Source organism: Taurulus bubalis (genome assembly GCF_910589615.1).
Source record: "Taurulus bubalis genome assembly, chromosome: 10".
Classification (NCBI taxonomy): Eukaryota; Metazoa; Chordata; class Actinopteri; order Perciformes; family Cottidae; genus Taurulus; species Taurulus bubalis.
The window spans coordinates 9,253,940-9,269,567 of NC_136598.1; the positions used below are offsets into that span (position 1 = coordinate 9,253,940).

Sequence of the window (15,628 nt, forward strand, 5' to 3'; positions counted from 1 at the left end):
CAACTTACAGTACAAACAAGTATACAGTACAAACTACAAATATACAAATATAGAAATATATTCTGAGGTTTTAGCAACCTTTTGACACTTTAATGCCATTTCTTGTCAGAAACCACACGTAAATATAAAAATATAGACAATGCTTTTGTACAAAATATTGACATCATGTATGAATCTCCTTTTGAATGTGCAAAATAACACTGATCAACAGAAGAATGAGGAGTTTCTTTCACAAAAACACAAAAAAAGGCATAGTCCATTTTGGCCTGGTAGTCGTGTAGTTTAGTTTTTCTTCATTAAGCACCACAATGTCAGCTATTTGGACTTCTTAGTGTAACCGTGTGTACTCTTGAGAAAGAGAGTAGCAGTAACTCATTTAAGGTTGCAGCCCCTATGGTCATACAGTAGAACAAGTCTGGGACAGCAATGACTCGAATTTAAATCCTCAACTCTGCCTCCTCGATGTGTTCTAAATGGTGTTCAGTTGTGCTGATCATGGATGCAGATGGGCCCTGTGAGACACTGAAGGGTGTGATTGCAGGAGAACGTGCTGCCAATGGTGAGAGAGAGGGAGAGAAACTCGGAGACATGGCGACTGAGGAGATGGATCCCTCTGCACTGAGGGGAGACCTTCGCAAAGAAGCCAAATGAGGGAACGTTCTCCCCACAGCAGGCTTCGGAGGTACAGTTTTGGCCCCGGGGTGGGCCACAGAGGTTATGAGAGGCGGGGGGTCGATTCTTGACTCTGCCTTTGCTTTGTGATGAAATGACCTGCGAGGATGAGGAGGAGCCGTCTCATCTTTTAAACGTGCTATTTCCGTAAAAACGTTAGCTAAAGGTTGAAACTGGGGACACCAGTTTAGCAGGTAGTCCCAGTTATAGCTGCCCCTCAGCTCTTCATCACTGGCCACGATGGCTGTCAGGGAGCCATCTACAGCAGGCTTTCCATCCTCTGGGAAAGTATAATCTTTAGGGTGGGAGATGCTGAGTCCCCGTCCCACACCCACATACCCACCCCCCTCATCCCTGTAGACTGGCACCTGGCCAGATAATAAAGAACCATTCAGACTGCCCAATTTCTTCCCTTTGAACCAATCTATGGAAGGCTCACAGGACACGTCCGACAGCTGATCTGCATCCTGCTGGATTCCTGAGTCCGGACCTCGGGCAGAGATGCGCTCCTGCATTGATGAAGAGATACTTGACACCCGAGGGTATTCATTAATCATTCTGATCTCATCATCCTCTGCCGCCTCCGCCTCCGCAGAGCCACGGCCACTGGAGTGGGAGGGATCCAGGGATCCTCCACGAGTGTATGGACCTCCGGCGCTGCCACTCTGATCGGCCGTGTATCCAGGAAGGGCCTGATGGTAAATCATTTCACTTGCTGCTATCTTTGTTTCCTCAAACTTGTGCAGCATGGTGCCTGGCGCTTGTGTTCGTCCGTGTGCCTTTCGCTCCTTTCTCTGACGCATTAATTTAACAAAAAAGAGTGCCACAGCAATTATTATTAATATGACTATGGTCCCAAGTGAAACTGCAATGACGCTGACAAGTAGCATATTCATGTCTGTCGTGACACCAAAGGACGTATGGGTCACATCTACGGAAACTTTGGCCACTGCTACGCGGGACGTCTCCAGAGGGCTGTGAGCGTTCACGTCCAGTGTCATTAGACGCACCTCTCTTTTAGAGCGTTTCCCATGTCTACTGTAGCTGTCCATCGTTAGGGAAATTGCTCCTGTTGATTTATTGACTTCGAAATAAGGTGAACTGTTTGATAGAGAGTAGAGGACAATGCCATCCACGCCTCCGTCCTCATCTCTGGCTTGCACTTTGCCTATGATCTGACCTTTCTTTGCTCCCTCAGGCACTTCAAAGGAGAACTCTGAGGTGGTAAAAACAGGATCATATTCATCCTCCCCTGTAACATAAATCTGCACTGTAACGGTAGCGGAATAGTTGCCAGCATCCATGGCAACAGCCACAAAACGGAAGGAGTTTACCCTCTCAAAGTCAAAAGTAGAGCGAGTCCGTACTTCTCCTGAAGTTTGGTTCATGAGGAAGGCATCTCTTCCCTCTTTAGAGTTGTCTAACATGTAGTACCTCAAATGTCCAAAAACACCTCTGTCATGGTCGATTGCATGCAGCATGGTGACTAAGGAATTCTGGGGTTGGTTTTCCCTGATGCTCGCAGTTATTAGTTTGAGGGGAAAGAAGGGCCGGTTGTCGTTGATGTCCTTCACCTCAATACTGACAGTGGCCAAAGCATAGTGACCTTGACCGTCTGTAGCCTGGACAACAATCATATGGGACCACTGTCTCTCGCTCTGCAGAGGCCTCTGCAGCCTCAACGCTCCGGTCCACTGGTCCACCTGGAACAGGTCTGTCTCGTCCCCTGAGCTTATGGAGTACTGCACCTCTCCATTAGGAGCAGAGTCTGGATCTGTGGCAGACAGATGCAAGAGCTCTGTCCCTGCTGCTGCACCCTCATTCAGAATGACACTGTACTCTGCTCGGCTGAAGGCTGGAGGGTTGTCATTGGCATCTGTGACACTGATAATAATGGGAACGCTGGAGCTGCGCTGAGGGATTCCTCGATCTGATACCACAACCGTCAGGTTATAACTTGGCACTGCTTCAAAGTCGAGCTCCTCCACCAGGATCAGGCTGCCGACTGTCTGGAAGCCCTGCCCCTCCAAGAAACGCACGCTGCTCTCAATCTGGAAGGTATTACCTGAGTTGCCACTGGCAATGGCAAAATCAAAACCACAGTTGTCCCGCGACAGGTCTCCGTCCACAGCTTCTAAGGTCAGAACAGTTGATCCAGGGAGCCCATCTTCACACACAGTGGCTCTGTACTCTGACTGGTGGAAGATGGGGGCGTTGTCATTGACATCGGAAACTTGCACCTGGACAGTGGCAATTGATGAAAGGGATGGGGTGCCCTGGTCCCGCACCTCAATTGTCACCAGGATGGAGGGATTTTTAAAATCAAACTCTGTTCGTTGGTTGACAAACAGAGTACCTATAAGATAAAAAAAAGAGAAACTTGATTTTAATCTTCTGTCCAGAACCCATCATTAAATTATCCAAGTTGGATTTGTGGCTCATTGAAATAAATAATTTAATTGCAATTTCCTTTTCATGACTCCTCTTTTAAAATTGACTTATTTTGAGATGCTATCTCAAGCAGAACAGCTTTTAATGACTTTTAATCAACAAATATGTTGGCAAAGCCTGTTGCAAATATGTCCAAACCCCCAATGTGCATCCAAGAAGAGCCTTAGGGGATAACATTTTCATGAAGGGTAATTAAGTTCTGGTAAGAGAACTGTTCTGAACAACTACTATGTGCAGATGAGTAACCTCACCGTTGCTTGGGTCGATGTAAAAGACGCCTCTCGTTGATGATGTTACTCTGTAGGTTATCTTCCCGTTCTCCCCAGAGTCACGGTCAGTGGCTGTTACTGTGATGACTGCACTGCCGGCTGGGAGGTGCTCTGATACAGTCACCTAGTAAGAAACACACAATGCAGATAAAAGGCATATATCCATTATAGATACTTCAACAATTTAACAAACATTTTCATTCTCAAAAAGATGGAGGTATATGCAGGTGTGAGGACAGGTCAGGTAGTTGTACCTGATACAAGTCTTGAGTAAAGGTGGGTGCGTTATCGTTGACATCGTCCACCAGCACAGTGATGTTAGCCTCGCTTTGATGTATAGAGTCGGATGAACGGACAGTCAGAGTGTACCACGTCCTCTCCTCATAGTCCAGAAGGCCAGTCAGAGACACCCCTCCTCCATAACGATGAATCCCAAACATGCCTTCGATGTTTGTATCCAGGTGTAGTGTGTAAGAGAGAGCTGGCCCTGAGTCAACGTCATTTCCTGTGACTTGGGTAATGACGGTGCCAATCAGCGTATCTGTATGATTAAAAAGGTGCAGAGACAGGAGAAAAAAACAATTAGGTTGCATCTGAAATAAAGAAAGAGATTCTAAGTTAAAAAGAAAAGAATTTTTATTATTAAGAAATATCCTGTTCTTGAGAGCCTTGATCTAATAGACAGGAAATGAACAGAGGAACTTGGCAATAGCCTGTTTCGTAATAGGGTCAGACTTTTCTCTCTGAGCTCTACTGAGTGAGCTGCCAAGGAGTGTGATGTGAGGCTTTATGATAAGATCACTGGACTAACTTCCACTGTGAAGCTGACTTACCCTCAGGCACTCGGATCTCCCGATGCAGAGGAATCATGGGACTGTTGTCGTTAAGGTCGATGATGATCACAGTGAGAGTGGCAGAGCCAGCCAGCCGCGGGGATCCCCGGTCTGTTGCCGTAACAACAAGTCTGGTGGCAAATAATGAATGTCAGTGTCTGAACTTTTATGAACCCAGTTGTGTAATGACTCGCCCCCCACTAAGATCCGCCTATTTTTGTGGCAGAATGAGCATTAGAAGATCCTTTTTTTTAACAAGGGCTCACTTAACGTAATATAAAAGTAAATACTTAAAAAAAACATGTTCCACTTTTTAATGAAATATACAAAATAAAGGATCTTAACCATTAATAAGTTATCACAGTAACATGCACTTGTCAAGAGATGAGCTGAAAGGAGCCACATGGCAGGATGTGATGACAGACAAAGAAAAGAAAAAAAGAGAAACACTCACTTAGTTTGTGTCCAGATCTCTCTGTCCATTATGGCTGCAGTGGTGATGGTGCCAGTCAGTGGGTCTATCTTAAACAAGCCACTCATGGACGATGACCTGATAGAGTAGGTCACCTGACCATTTTGTCCCTGGTCCAGGTCATCAGCAGCAACCTGAGACAATGACCAACCCATTTTAGAAAATGAAGATATGGAAATATTTGCAGCAGCTGTTTCAGTATAACATGAACGAGTGAGCAATATTGTACTTGGAAGTCAAGAGTTAATAAAAATGGACCTGGCTTCATGCCACAAATGATTCTCTAGTACATTCAGAAGGGACACTGACAACACATGCACTTGAACAGAGTCATCTACACTGCTGAAACAATCCAGATTTCTGAAGCATGAGTCACTTTTTTTCCAAAAATGTTACACTTTAAAGACAGCCAACCATTATAGATGTGTGGGGGACGGGCTACTGTACCTGAATAATGGGGAAATCATAGCCCTGTGCCTCTCTAATGTAGGCCACATAGTTCTGGAGTTGGAAGCGTGGCAAGTTGTCATTGACGTCCTGCAGTATTAAGTTGACAGCCATGTAGGAGCTGGAGGATGCAGTCTCAGCTTTCACCACAAGGCGGAGTTTAGGGGTCTCCTCAAAGTCTAATTCTTGAGATTTCTGGACCCAGATTTCCCCTAGTTTACAAAAATAAGAATGAGTCAGTTTAGATTTGGAAAACATTGTTTTCTAGGGTATGCTGCCATCTTGGCACTTACCAGTAATGGAGTTTATTCCAAAAGATTGCATTCTGTTTCCACTGAAGATATTGTAGCTGATACCCATTTGAGAGCCATCAGGGTACTGGGCCTGACTCTGCGTTACTACTGTACCTGGAAGGTGAAAAACACACTTGTTTGAAACATTTTACTTCCAATTAATGTTTAAACGATACATTCATAAATTCCCAGGTAAAAAGACTGATCTCTATTATACCTTTTGCAGCGTTCTCCTGCAGACTGACGTCTCGAGCCGTGCGAGAGAAGCGAATCCCTCTGTAGCTCTGCTCCCTGATATAAATGACAACCACCCCCAGGGAAGATTGAGCTGGGTTGCCCTGATCCATGGCTTGAACTATCAAAGTTCTCTGGTTTTGGGTCAGAGTCTGTAACTTCTCTGTGGCCTGAATGTCTCCCGTCAGTGAGTTGATGGTGAAGCCCCTCACAGGGTTGGCAAAACGATAAAACACAGAGCCATTAGCCCCGAAGTCCTTGTCCTCCGCCCTCATGGTGGCCAGCACTCGGCGGCTGGACACGCTGCTGGCGGAGATGTTCACAATAAGTGGGTCCTGAATGAAGAAGGGTGCATTGTCGTTCACATCCTGAATGTAGACGGTCACCTGAACAGTGGAGTTACGTGGGTTTGCAGGGGAGGAGTCAGTGGCACACACATCAAAGGTGTAAGAGGCAGTTCTCTCTCTGTCTATGGGTGCTGTTGTAATGATGCGGCCTGTGTTCTCGTCTATGATGAACATGCTCTTTGAGCCACGACTCAGAAAGTACAGCACCTGGCCGTTGTGGCCCTGGTCCAGATCAACGGCTTTCACCTCTAGGACCAGTGAGCCGATGGGAACATCTTCAGAAACGTCTGCAGTGTAGCTGCTACTCTGAAACTGGGGGCTGTGGTCGTTGATGTCCATAACGGTCACTTCAACCGTAGCAGAGCTGCTGAGGGGAGGTTGGCCCTGGTCCTGAGCTGTGACTGTGAGCGTGTAGCCAGCCCTCCTCTCTCGATCCAGAGGCCTCGAGGTGGACAACACACCTGACTCTCTGTCCAAGCGGAAGTCTCCCGATGGATCTCCAGCTGCAAGGAGAGCAAATGGCAAATGGTTCTAAAAAAGTTGAGCGATTGTTATATAAAACTGTAAATCATACTTGTTTTATGAAAAATAGCCCAAAACTGATGCATTTGGATGTATTGAACACCATAAGTGAAATATATGGTTTGGTACATGAACAAATTAAAATGTCACAGATGTGCGCAAATGTGCGTAAATGTGCCCCAATGCAAATTTTGGAGACCTCGCCTACATTTTCTCTGTACTGTACTAAACCCTCTCTAACTTTGTTCTGCTTCAATGTCAACCTTTGCAGAGAGAATGTTCACATATTGTGCTATGATTTGGGTTAGAGTCAGACCTTACAGCTGCATCATTTCAAAGAAATAATCCTGAAAGTGATTTTTTTCTAGGCGGACCTGAAACCTTTTCATTTTTTTCTGTATGTCATCTTCATTTACACTTAACCATATAGACAGATATTTACCCATCTGAACAAAATCTCACATGTGTACCTTTTATTATAACACCAACATTATTCAAACAGCCCTAATGGTTGCAGAGATGCAACCTTTTTAGTTTAGGGAATGCAATTTTCGAGGAAAGGGCCTAAAAATAGGTTGGTGTTCTATTGCTAAATCATGGAAGTTGCACTTATCATTTAGTAACACAATGGTACAACAAAACAAAATGCTAAATCACCTGTAATTTTGTAGTTAATTTCCCCACTATCTCCTGCATCCTGGTCTGTGGCTCTCAGGGTAAACAGAGGCAACGTTGCCAGGTTTTCAGGCACCTCTATGCTGTAGTGGAGACGTCCAAAGAAAGGGGCGTTGTCATTCTCATCAAGCACTCTGATCCTCACCGTTGCTTTGGCATAATTGGGGGGAAGGCCTTCATCTTTTGCATAAACTGTCAAAACATCGTAAAAAAACACACAGCCAGTATTACAGTAACAGTATTAATGGTGACTTTAAAGAGATGGTGAAATTTGAAATTCGCAAAGTGACTAAAATATTTTGTATTTCAAAGGAGTCATCTTAGGGCATGTTTTATCTGTGATGGTGGACTTCAGTCAGAGGCCAGTACCTGTCACGGTGTAATACTCCTGGAGCTCCCTGTCCAGCGACTTAGTGGTAGTTATTACACCTGTCACTGGGTTGATGCTGAATCCCTCCTCTGAGATTCCACCATATATCACCTGCCCATTGGTTCCTATTCAGAAATGCATAGTCATTGTCAAAAACAAAGCTACCAAATGCGCCCAAAGCTCACAAAGTTAATGCCTATGACCTGTAAATATTTTATTAAAAAAACAAGATGTATTTTGCTTTCTCTTGTTAATGCCTTTTATACCTGTTTGTTTGTTTGTCATTAGTTTAGCTGACAAAGCGTTTTGCTGTGACGGCCCTCCCTCAGGTGTCTGGATGCCAGCTTGCATGCTTACAGAAAGCAGTCTGGCAACCTCACCTGTTTACTTCACTAATTGCTTTTGGAGAGAACGTTTTTAATTCTTCTGTTTTATGTGCTTCAGACTAAGTCTGAGGAAATGCACCCATACCCCCACGCTACTGAGTCTTCAATTCAAAACTTAATGACTGTTTTGTGTACACATAATAAGCCTATGCAGGCTGAGAAAAATTGCAGGCATTTTTTCCCATCTTTATTGATGATGCAGCACAATTTTACATCCATTTAAAAAAAAAAAAAACACACACACGGCTCAGAGAACACAAAGCATGATTCAGGTAATTAGTTCAACAGACGTCTGCTTGTCTTGGTTAAAACCAGGTTAAATTGAGCTCACTCAGTTTTAACCTCAAGGTATTTTGACCTGCAAATTATCAAATCAGTTATAATCGGGAAATAAATGTTGATTTATAAGTAGCATTACATGTACCAAGGCTGCACGTTGCATGTCTCACCTTGGTCCAGATCAGAGGCGGACACCGTCAACACACTAATTCCTGGTGGCTGGTTCTCAGAGATCTGGGCTTCGTACTGGCTCTCCTCAAACCAGGGCACCTCATCGTTAACATCAATCACGTGGACACACAGCAGCTGGCTGGATGAGTGTTGGGGTATCCCATGATCCTCAGCGGTTATTGTGAGGTTAAAGACGTCCTGCTCCTCACGGTCCAGAGGTTTGAAAATAGACAGAGAGCCTGTAGAGAGATGAATCAGGGGTGAAATGTGAGGAGAGATTTCCTTTATGTGCGTGCGTGCGTGCGTGCGTGCGTGCGTGCGTGCGTGCGTGCGCGTGTGTGTGTGGGAGTGCTTTATTATAGCCTGTTTCACTGAGGCAGTTACAAACGACAACTATGGTAGGACAGAATGCTATATCAGAGGCAATAAAACATGCCACTTTCCATGGTTGTGTGGAGTCAAGTGATTTAAAAAAGCGAGTGTGAAAAGTTGCCGTGTGAGGGCCAAATCAGAGCTAATCTCCTCCACACACACACAGCTTTGCCTACCTGAGCGCTACCGCCACCACTGCTCTAACAGCCCAACAGTCTGGCCACAGTTTACGAGATTTTCCATTGGAGAATGCCGCAGCCATCGAGAAAGAAGCAGTAAACACACGCTCTAGACACGCAACAGCCAGGCCTGCCGTGCTCAGTAGAAATTAGAGGCACCCTTGCCTTTTCATTATCCCGCCTTAAGAGGGTAGAGCTTGCATTGATTCAATTTCAATTTCATGTTTTAAAATGAGCTGCAACTGTTAAAGAAATAGGTTCAAGGCTGTTTTGGTTTTAACTTTTTTGTGAATGTCTTTGCTTTGTATCTTGCTAGGACTGAGATAACTTGCCCCTAAGCCTTTAATCTGGTAGGAATTACAGGCTGGAATATCTTTACCAAATTTCCTCTGTGATCCTGCCTTATCCCTCGTCACTGATAACACATGAGCAGAAGAAAAAAGAAGTTTGTATTTGGATGTTTTCAATTCTAACATCTTTACCCTATGTGAGGTTTGAGGCATAGAAACGTTGGACTGCCGTGTGAGGCTTATCTGAGGTTGCTCAGACAATTTCTTTTTTTTCTTGTCTTATATGCAGAAGTCATTTACCACCATTTGATGTGTTAATCCATAAATGGTGCTGTCCTTTGCAAAGAAGCAATTCACCATATCACCGGTGTATTCTCCCTTTGCTCCAAAAGTAAAATTAATAACCTCCCCTCTGACCATGAGTGATGAGAATATATCTTACACTATGACTTTATATATTCCTAATAATAGCTTGATAGTTCTCTCTATTGTGGTCAACTGAAGGTAGAAGTAATGAAAACAGAGTGTGCAGAGATGCTACCTGGTCTCCGGTCACTGACCCCAAAACAGGAGCAAACCAGGTGCTCAGAGGATTTAATTCTGTCAGTATTCTAACAAATAACCAGTGTGCCTGAAAACACTTCAAGATGGGAGTACATTCAGGGCTGAAGCAGAAGTGGCATGCATGACAGACGCTGAATGTTTCCATCCCCAAGTTGCTCTCAGGGCCATCCCGGTTGGCGACTTGAAGGAGAAGGCGGAGCCAACGTTGACACGTGTCTCAAACACCACAACAAAGCCTACCGGACTAAATAGCCCAAGGTCAACGTTGACTAAGTGACAGAGTCTCATGCAAGCAGACAAACACATATGTGCTTGCCTACGCACACACGCACACACACACACGCACACGTGCGTATACACAAACACGCGTAACTGATCCCTTCTCTAATGGTTCCCAGAAGCCCGAGCAGGAGGTTCTTTGGTCTTTCATGGGAATAGATCCACAATAACAGATGATAGGTTGTGTGTGTGTGTGTGTGTGTGTGTGTGTGTGTGTGTGTGTGTGTGTGTGTGTGTGTGTGTGTGTGTGTGTGTGTGTGTGTGTGTGCGTGTGCGTGTGTTTAATATTTGGCAGGCTGCTCTGACTGTCTGGCCTCCAACTGAGAGAAATAAGTCATGAAAGGTGAAGCAAGAGTTGTGCAGCACTAAGATTTAAGCAGAGTATTACAAGAGTTTGTGTGTGTTTATGTAGCGGGAGGTTTGGTAATTCTGGTGGGGGCCCGTGTGTGGGAGCACATGGAAAGGTGAGTACACATGCTCTGTATGTGTGCAATTCAGAGGTGGCACAAATGCTTAAAAGGTCCATGAAAAGACTCAAACAGAGGTCAACAGATGCAGATTCGCTTATCTGCTTAAATTGAAAATATTTCAACATGAGGATTTGCAAGACACAGTAATTCTTAAGCACTGGATTTCTCCACAGGTGCCAGAAATATGAAGATAAAGGACAAGCTAAACATTTGAACATTATTAGAATGAAAAAAACAGGCGTAAAATATAGTGGGCCTGGTGGAAAATAAGTAAACAGCTAAAAGTCCAAGCTTTATTTTTTTTATTTTTCAGATGATCTGATTCTACAATATCAACTATCAATATTTTGACTGCATTGACACCGGGCTAGACTTACCAGTGTTAAGGTTAAGGCTGAATGTTCCCCCAGTGTTGCCTGACTGGATGCTGTAGGTCACTCTGCCATTCTCCCCCTGGTCGGCATCTCTGGCCATGACATACAGCGCCACGAAGCCCACCGGCTGGTCTTCCATCACACTAACAGCTGTTGGCGAGCTGAACACCGGTGGATTGTCGTTCTCATCCGTTACATACACCCTCGCCGTGACAGAACCCCAGCGCCTCTGGCTGGCATCGTGGGCGGAGTCTGTTGCCTTTACAACCAGAATCAGGTTGGACGTGACCTCATGGTCCAGCTCCTGGCCCAAGGAGAGAACCCCAGTGGAAGGGTCGAGGGTTAGTAGGCTAGGGGTGTTTGGCCACTGGTGGAAAATGGAGTACTTCAGCTCGCTGTTGGGGCCACTGCCATCCTTATCTGTGGCCTGGAAGGTATAGACAGAAGAGCCGGGCTCCATGTTTTCAGAGATGACAATTGTGATGGGGTCCTCGGGGAACTGAGGGGCGTGGTCATTGCTGTCCTCTATATCAATGTCCAGGTGGACCAGGGTGCTGCTGGGATGCCTGAGAGAGGTCTGAGAGAGGTTGTCCACCTCAATCTCCAGGTTGTATCGTGCGTCTCGTTCATAGTCAAGCGGACGGGCTAGGTACACGTCTCCGGTCAGACGGTCCACGACAAAGGTCCCATCTCGGTCTGTACCCCCCACCACCGTGTAGGTCACCTCCCCTTCTTCAAGGGTTTCACTGTCATGAATGCGGACTGAGCCAATAACAGATCCAGGCTTGGCCTCCTCCACAGAGTTGAAGGATATGGAGAAAGAATTGGTCTTAGAAGTTGGTCTGTTAGTGCTGAGAACCTGCATTGAAGAAGAACACTGTGTGATTATTTGAGGACAGAGTTACATATCAGTGGATCTAATGTTTCATTGAGATGCCTTGTGCCAACTTTGTAAATGTCAATACAAAGTAATGTTTAATGGACTTTGGGAAAAACCAAAACAGATTGTGTCCTCTCTTCTCACTTCATGTCTTCAGTGGGAACAAATAAAACCCATTACAAGAGGTTTTTATAGACTTAAATAACACGTCTGCTAACCTTAATCACACTTAATCTGATACTCATGCCGCTGCCAAGAAAAATAATAGATGATAAAAGAAACACAATCAGGAGGATACTGTGGAGTCCTTCCGCTTCCTGGGCTCCATCATTTTCCCATGACCTCAAGTGGGAGCTGAACATCAGCTCCATCACAAAGAAGGCCCAGCAGAGGATGTTCTTCCTGACGCAGCTGAGGAAATTCAACCTGCCAAAGAAAATGATGGTGCAGTTCTACACTGCCATCGTAGAGTCCATCCTCTGCTCCTCCATCACCGTCTGGCATGCTGCAGCCACTGCCAAGGACAAGGCCAGGCTGCAGCGCATCATCCGCTCTGCGGAGAGGGTGATTGGCTGCAATTTGCCATCCCTCCAGGTCTTGTCCACTTCCAGGACACTGAAGCGGGCAAGAAAGATCACAGCTGACCCCTCTCACCCTGGACACAACCTGTTCGTGTCCCTCCCCTCTGGCAGGAGGTTGAGGTCCATCAGGACTAAGACCTCACGCCACACTAACAGTTTCTTCCCGTCGGCAGTCGGGCTTATCAATAGAGCCCGGGTTCCCCACTGACTGACTCTATCACAGGACCATTCTTTCGGACCATTTATTTTTATTCTTTATTCCTTTCTCTCCCCCTACTGGTCACTCCACTGCACAATTCATATTTAAACACTCATGCCACATACACTTAACTTTAACTTTAACTTAAACACACACGTCACTTTAACATACACTTACATTAATGTGATCTGTTGTCTGAGCACTTTATCTTTATCTGATTTAGACATCATTGCACTGTTGCTGTCGTTGATTGTTGTTTGTCTCGTCTAATGTCTAATGTATGCACCTTCCGCCGAACCAAATTTCTCGTTTGTGCAAACATTCCTGACAATAAACGGTTTCGGATTCTGATTCTGATTCTGAGGAGAAAATGGTGAGAGTGCTTGAATCCAGCACTGGGACATATCCCCATTCTGGGTATAGCTTTACACTTCCTTTCATGGACAATTCAAGAGTCTTCAAAGACAGAACATTATTACTTCTCTCCTTTGTATGAAAAGAGCACCATAAGTTACACACATGACACATTGTTTGAATAAACCATAAGCAGCTGTAAAGGGGGAGGGGAAGGGAGAGGTTATGCTGATCACATTTTCAGCAGCATTACTGAATGTTTTTCAAGCTGAAGGCGTGATCTAGATACTCAGCACTGCATCCTACAGAACAGTTCCCACAGTAAGTAGGCACGCACAAAAATATGCAATGTTTGTTGTGAAATTGTACATGACAAGCTGTAAATTGCTTCCATATTTGATGGAAAAGGAGTGTTCCAGAAATAAATTGGTATAGTCCCATCAACGGATTTTAAGAAATCAGTCTATAAAGATGATTAAAGGGAATTACAGAAATGCGTCAGCAGGCAAGAAAAACACTGCACTGTTTATTCCAATTAAGTAATAATTATGACTTTAATTTTTTTGTTGTTGGAAAGGAGGAAAAACTGAGCTGGCACTTAATGGAGCTGTTTATATGGCAACTCTATTTTCCTGGAACACATGCATCTACATTCCTTCGAGGGTTCTTCCATTGTGTCCCTTTTCTGTTCTGTTAAATATTAACTGAAATACTTTCAATGCTGTGTTTTACGTGAGTGTATAGCCCTGCTGCTCATTGCAAAAAGGGCTACTGTATTAAAAAAGTGTTGAAGTCATTGAGTATGACCTTGATCAGAGCAGTCTACAGCTGGCCCTCATCACAAGCCAGCTGGGAGTGTTTGATTCAGACCCACTTTTCCATTTCAGATAGAAAGTTCCCTTTTGAAAAGTCACAGGGGAAGAAAAGGGAGGGGATGGGAGGGAGGCTTGTCAAAAGTGAGGGTGATATGTCTGCAGCTAGTCTGAGGGGCCCACAGACATGGATCCTCTCAGCCCCAAGTCTATTCTTTGATATTAAATAGGTGAGTAGTGAGGGTGTTTGTGCTGGCCACTCTCCAAACAAAGTCTGACCTGAATGGTGAGGGGGCAGGAGGTGCTGCGAGGGGGAAGTCCTCTGTCAGTAGCTGTCACCGTCAGAGTGTACTCCGCTCGCTCCGAGTGGCTCAGAGGGGATGATGAACGCAACTCCCCGGTGTTTGGGTTCAAAGAGAAACGCTCAGCTCTGGGACCTGGGAGAGAAAGACAGTCCCAACTTTAACTGGAGACCATGTACATGGGGAAACAAAGTGCACTTCACTTCACTGAATGTATTATAAAAAATGTTTACAGTTTGTTTACAGTATTTAAACACATTGACATCAATAATGATTCATTTTATTTATTTAAAAATCCTACAATAAATGCCATGGCCATGGGTGGCAGATAGACCTTAAAGTTGGCCGGATGTGCATTATTCTCTTCCTTTATTATCAGGACACCTCACTGAGTACTAGCACTTTAATAAAACACAACATATACTACATTTACATACATATATTAAATCTTGTGCACATACAAGTACTCTCTGTACTACCTGACAAAGAGTAGAATACGGTTCCATTCTCCCCTTCATCTGGGTCTTTGGATTGCAGCATGCCCAGTAAAACCCCAGAGGACTGACCTTCTGCCACCTACGGGTTATAACACAAATCGATGTCACCAAAGCAATGAAATACATTTCTTGTTCTGTCTGTCTGTGTTTCGAGTCTTGTTGCATCACCTGTATGATGAGATTTTTGCCCGACTGGCTGTGGGTGAAAGCAGGATCATTGTCGTTGTCATCCAGGACAGTGATGAAGGCTGTGCCTGTGGCACTGCGAGGGGGCGAACCTCCGTCTTGAACCACAAGCCCCAGCTGGTAACTCGACTGCTGCTCTCTGTCCAGAGTAGTCCTTGTACTGATCTCACCTAGTGGGAGAAGGGGGTGGATGAGAGAGATTATATGCCGAGGCACAACTCCAGATCACTGGAATAAAGATGGGAGACTTAAGAGCCAGCAGGCTATGATCGATGACACACACGTAACAGACATGCACAGTGTGCAGATGTGCGTGTACATCTGCACACATACAAATAAGAATTTTGGAAGACTGGCAGAGGCTGTAGACAGTCACAACACAGCCAGAAAGTAATCCCAAATCAGATTCGTAGTCTCCACCCACAGACTAACAGGCCCAGCAGGCCAATTAGAGCTCAGCAAGATGCTTAGTGCTACAGTCACCATCATCTGACTAATTTATGACGGCGGGGAAGAGGCAACTGTAGTCTCTCAACTTGTAGAGATGAATAAACATTGAATGAGATTTCTTTACAAATCATGTACATCTTTGATGAGTCCAAATAATTCTTGTGGAATCATAACAGCTTGTCCTTCACACTGATGGAGGATATTGGAAACCAGCGATTTACTCGGTTATTTTTTCCTCAATCTACAGAAAATAAATGTAATAGATGAGCATTCTGCGTTTTTGGGGTAAACTGCCTTTGATCTAGAAGACATCCAATATTCACCAACAATATCAGCAGCATTTCTGTTCTTGTGCAGTCCTTTGTCAACAGCAGCTTTATTAAAACATGGTATTGCAGTCAACTTTCATCTATGCCTG

The 15,628-nt window shown here is 44.8% G+C and overlaps 1 protein-coding gene across 1 annotated transcript in view; it reads right to left on the reverse strand.

The window, feature by feature from the left end:
- Positions 1-437: 437 nt before the first annotated feature.
- The window catches only part of LOC306742820 (protocadherin-16-like), a gene marked incomplete at both ends in the record, with an annotated part of 69,366 nt that continues 54,175 nt past the window's right edge, over positions 438-15,628 (reverse strand). Inside the window, 15 exons of the mRNA XM_079225253.1 lie at positions 438-3,028; positions 3,375-3,516; positions 3,647-3,933; positions 4,226-4,356; positions 4,680-4,831; positions 5,145-5,356; positions 5,438-5,551; positions 5,655-6,521; positions 7,198-7,407; positions 7,585-7,710; positions 8,421-8,660; positions 10,953-11,808; positions 14,055-14,212; positions 14,557-14,653; positions 14,743-14,930. Coding sequence (XP_079081379.1) covers positions 438-3,028; positions 3,375-3,516; positions 3,647-3,933; positions 4,226-4,356; positions 4,680-4,831; positions 5,145-5,356; positions 5,438-5,551; positions 5,655-6,521; positions 7,198-7,407; positions 7,585-7,710; positions 8,421-8,660; positions 10,953-11,808; positions 14,055-14,212; positions 14,557-14,653; positions 14,743-14,930 — 6,371 coding nt within the window. The remainder of the gene's footprint in view (positions 3,029-3,374; positions 3,517-3,646; positions 3,934-4,225; positions 4,357-4,679; positions 4,832-5,144; positions 5,357-5,437; positions 5,552-5,654; positions 6,522-7,197; positions 7,408-7,584; positions 7,711-8,420; positions 8,661-10,952; positions 11,809-14,054; positions 14,213-14,556; positions 14,654-14,742; positions 14,931-15,628) is intronic.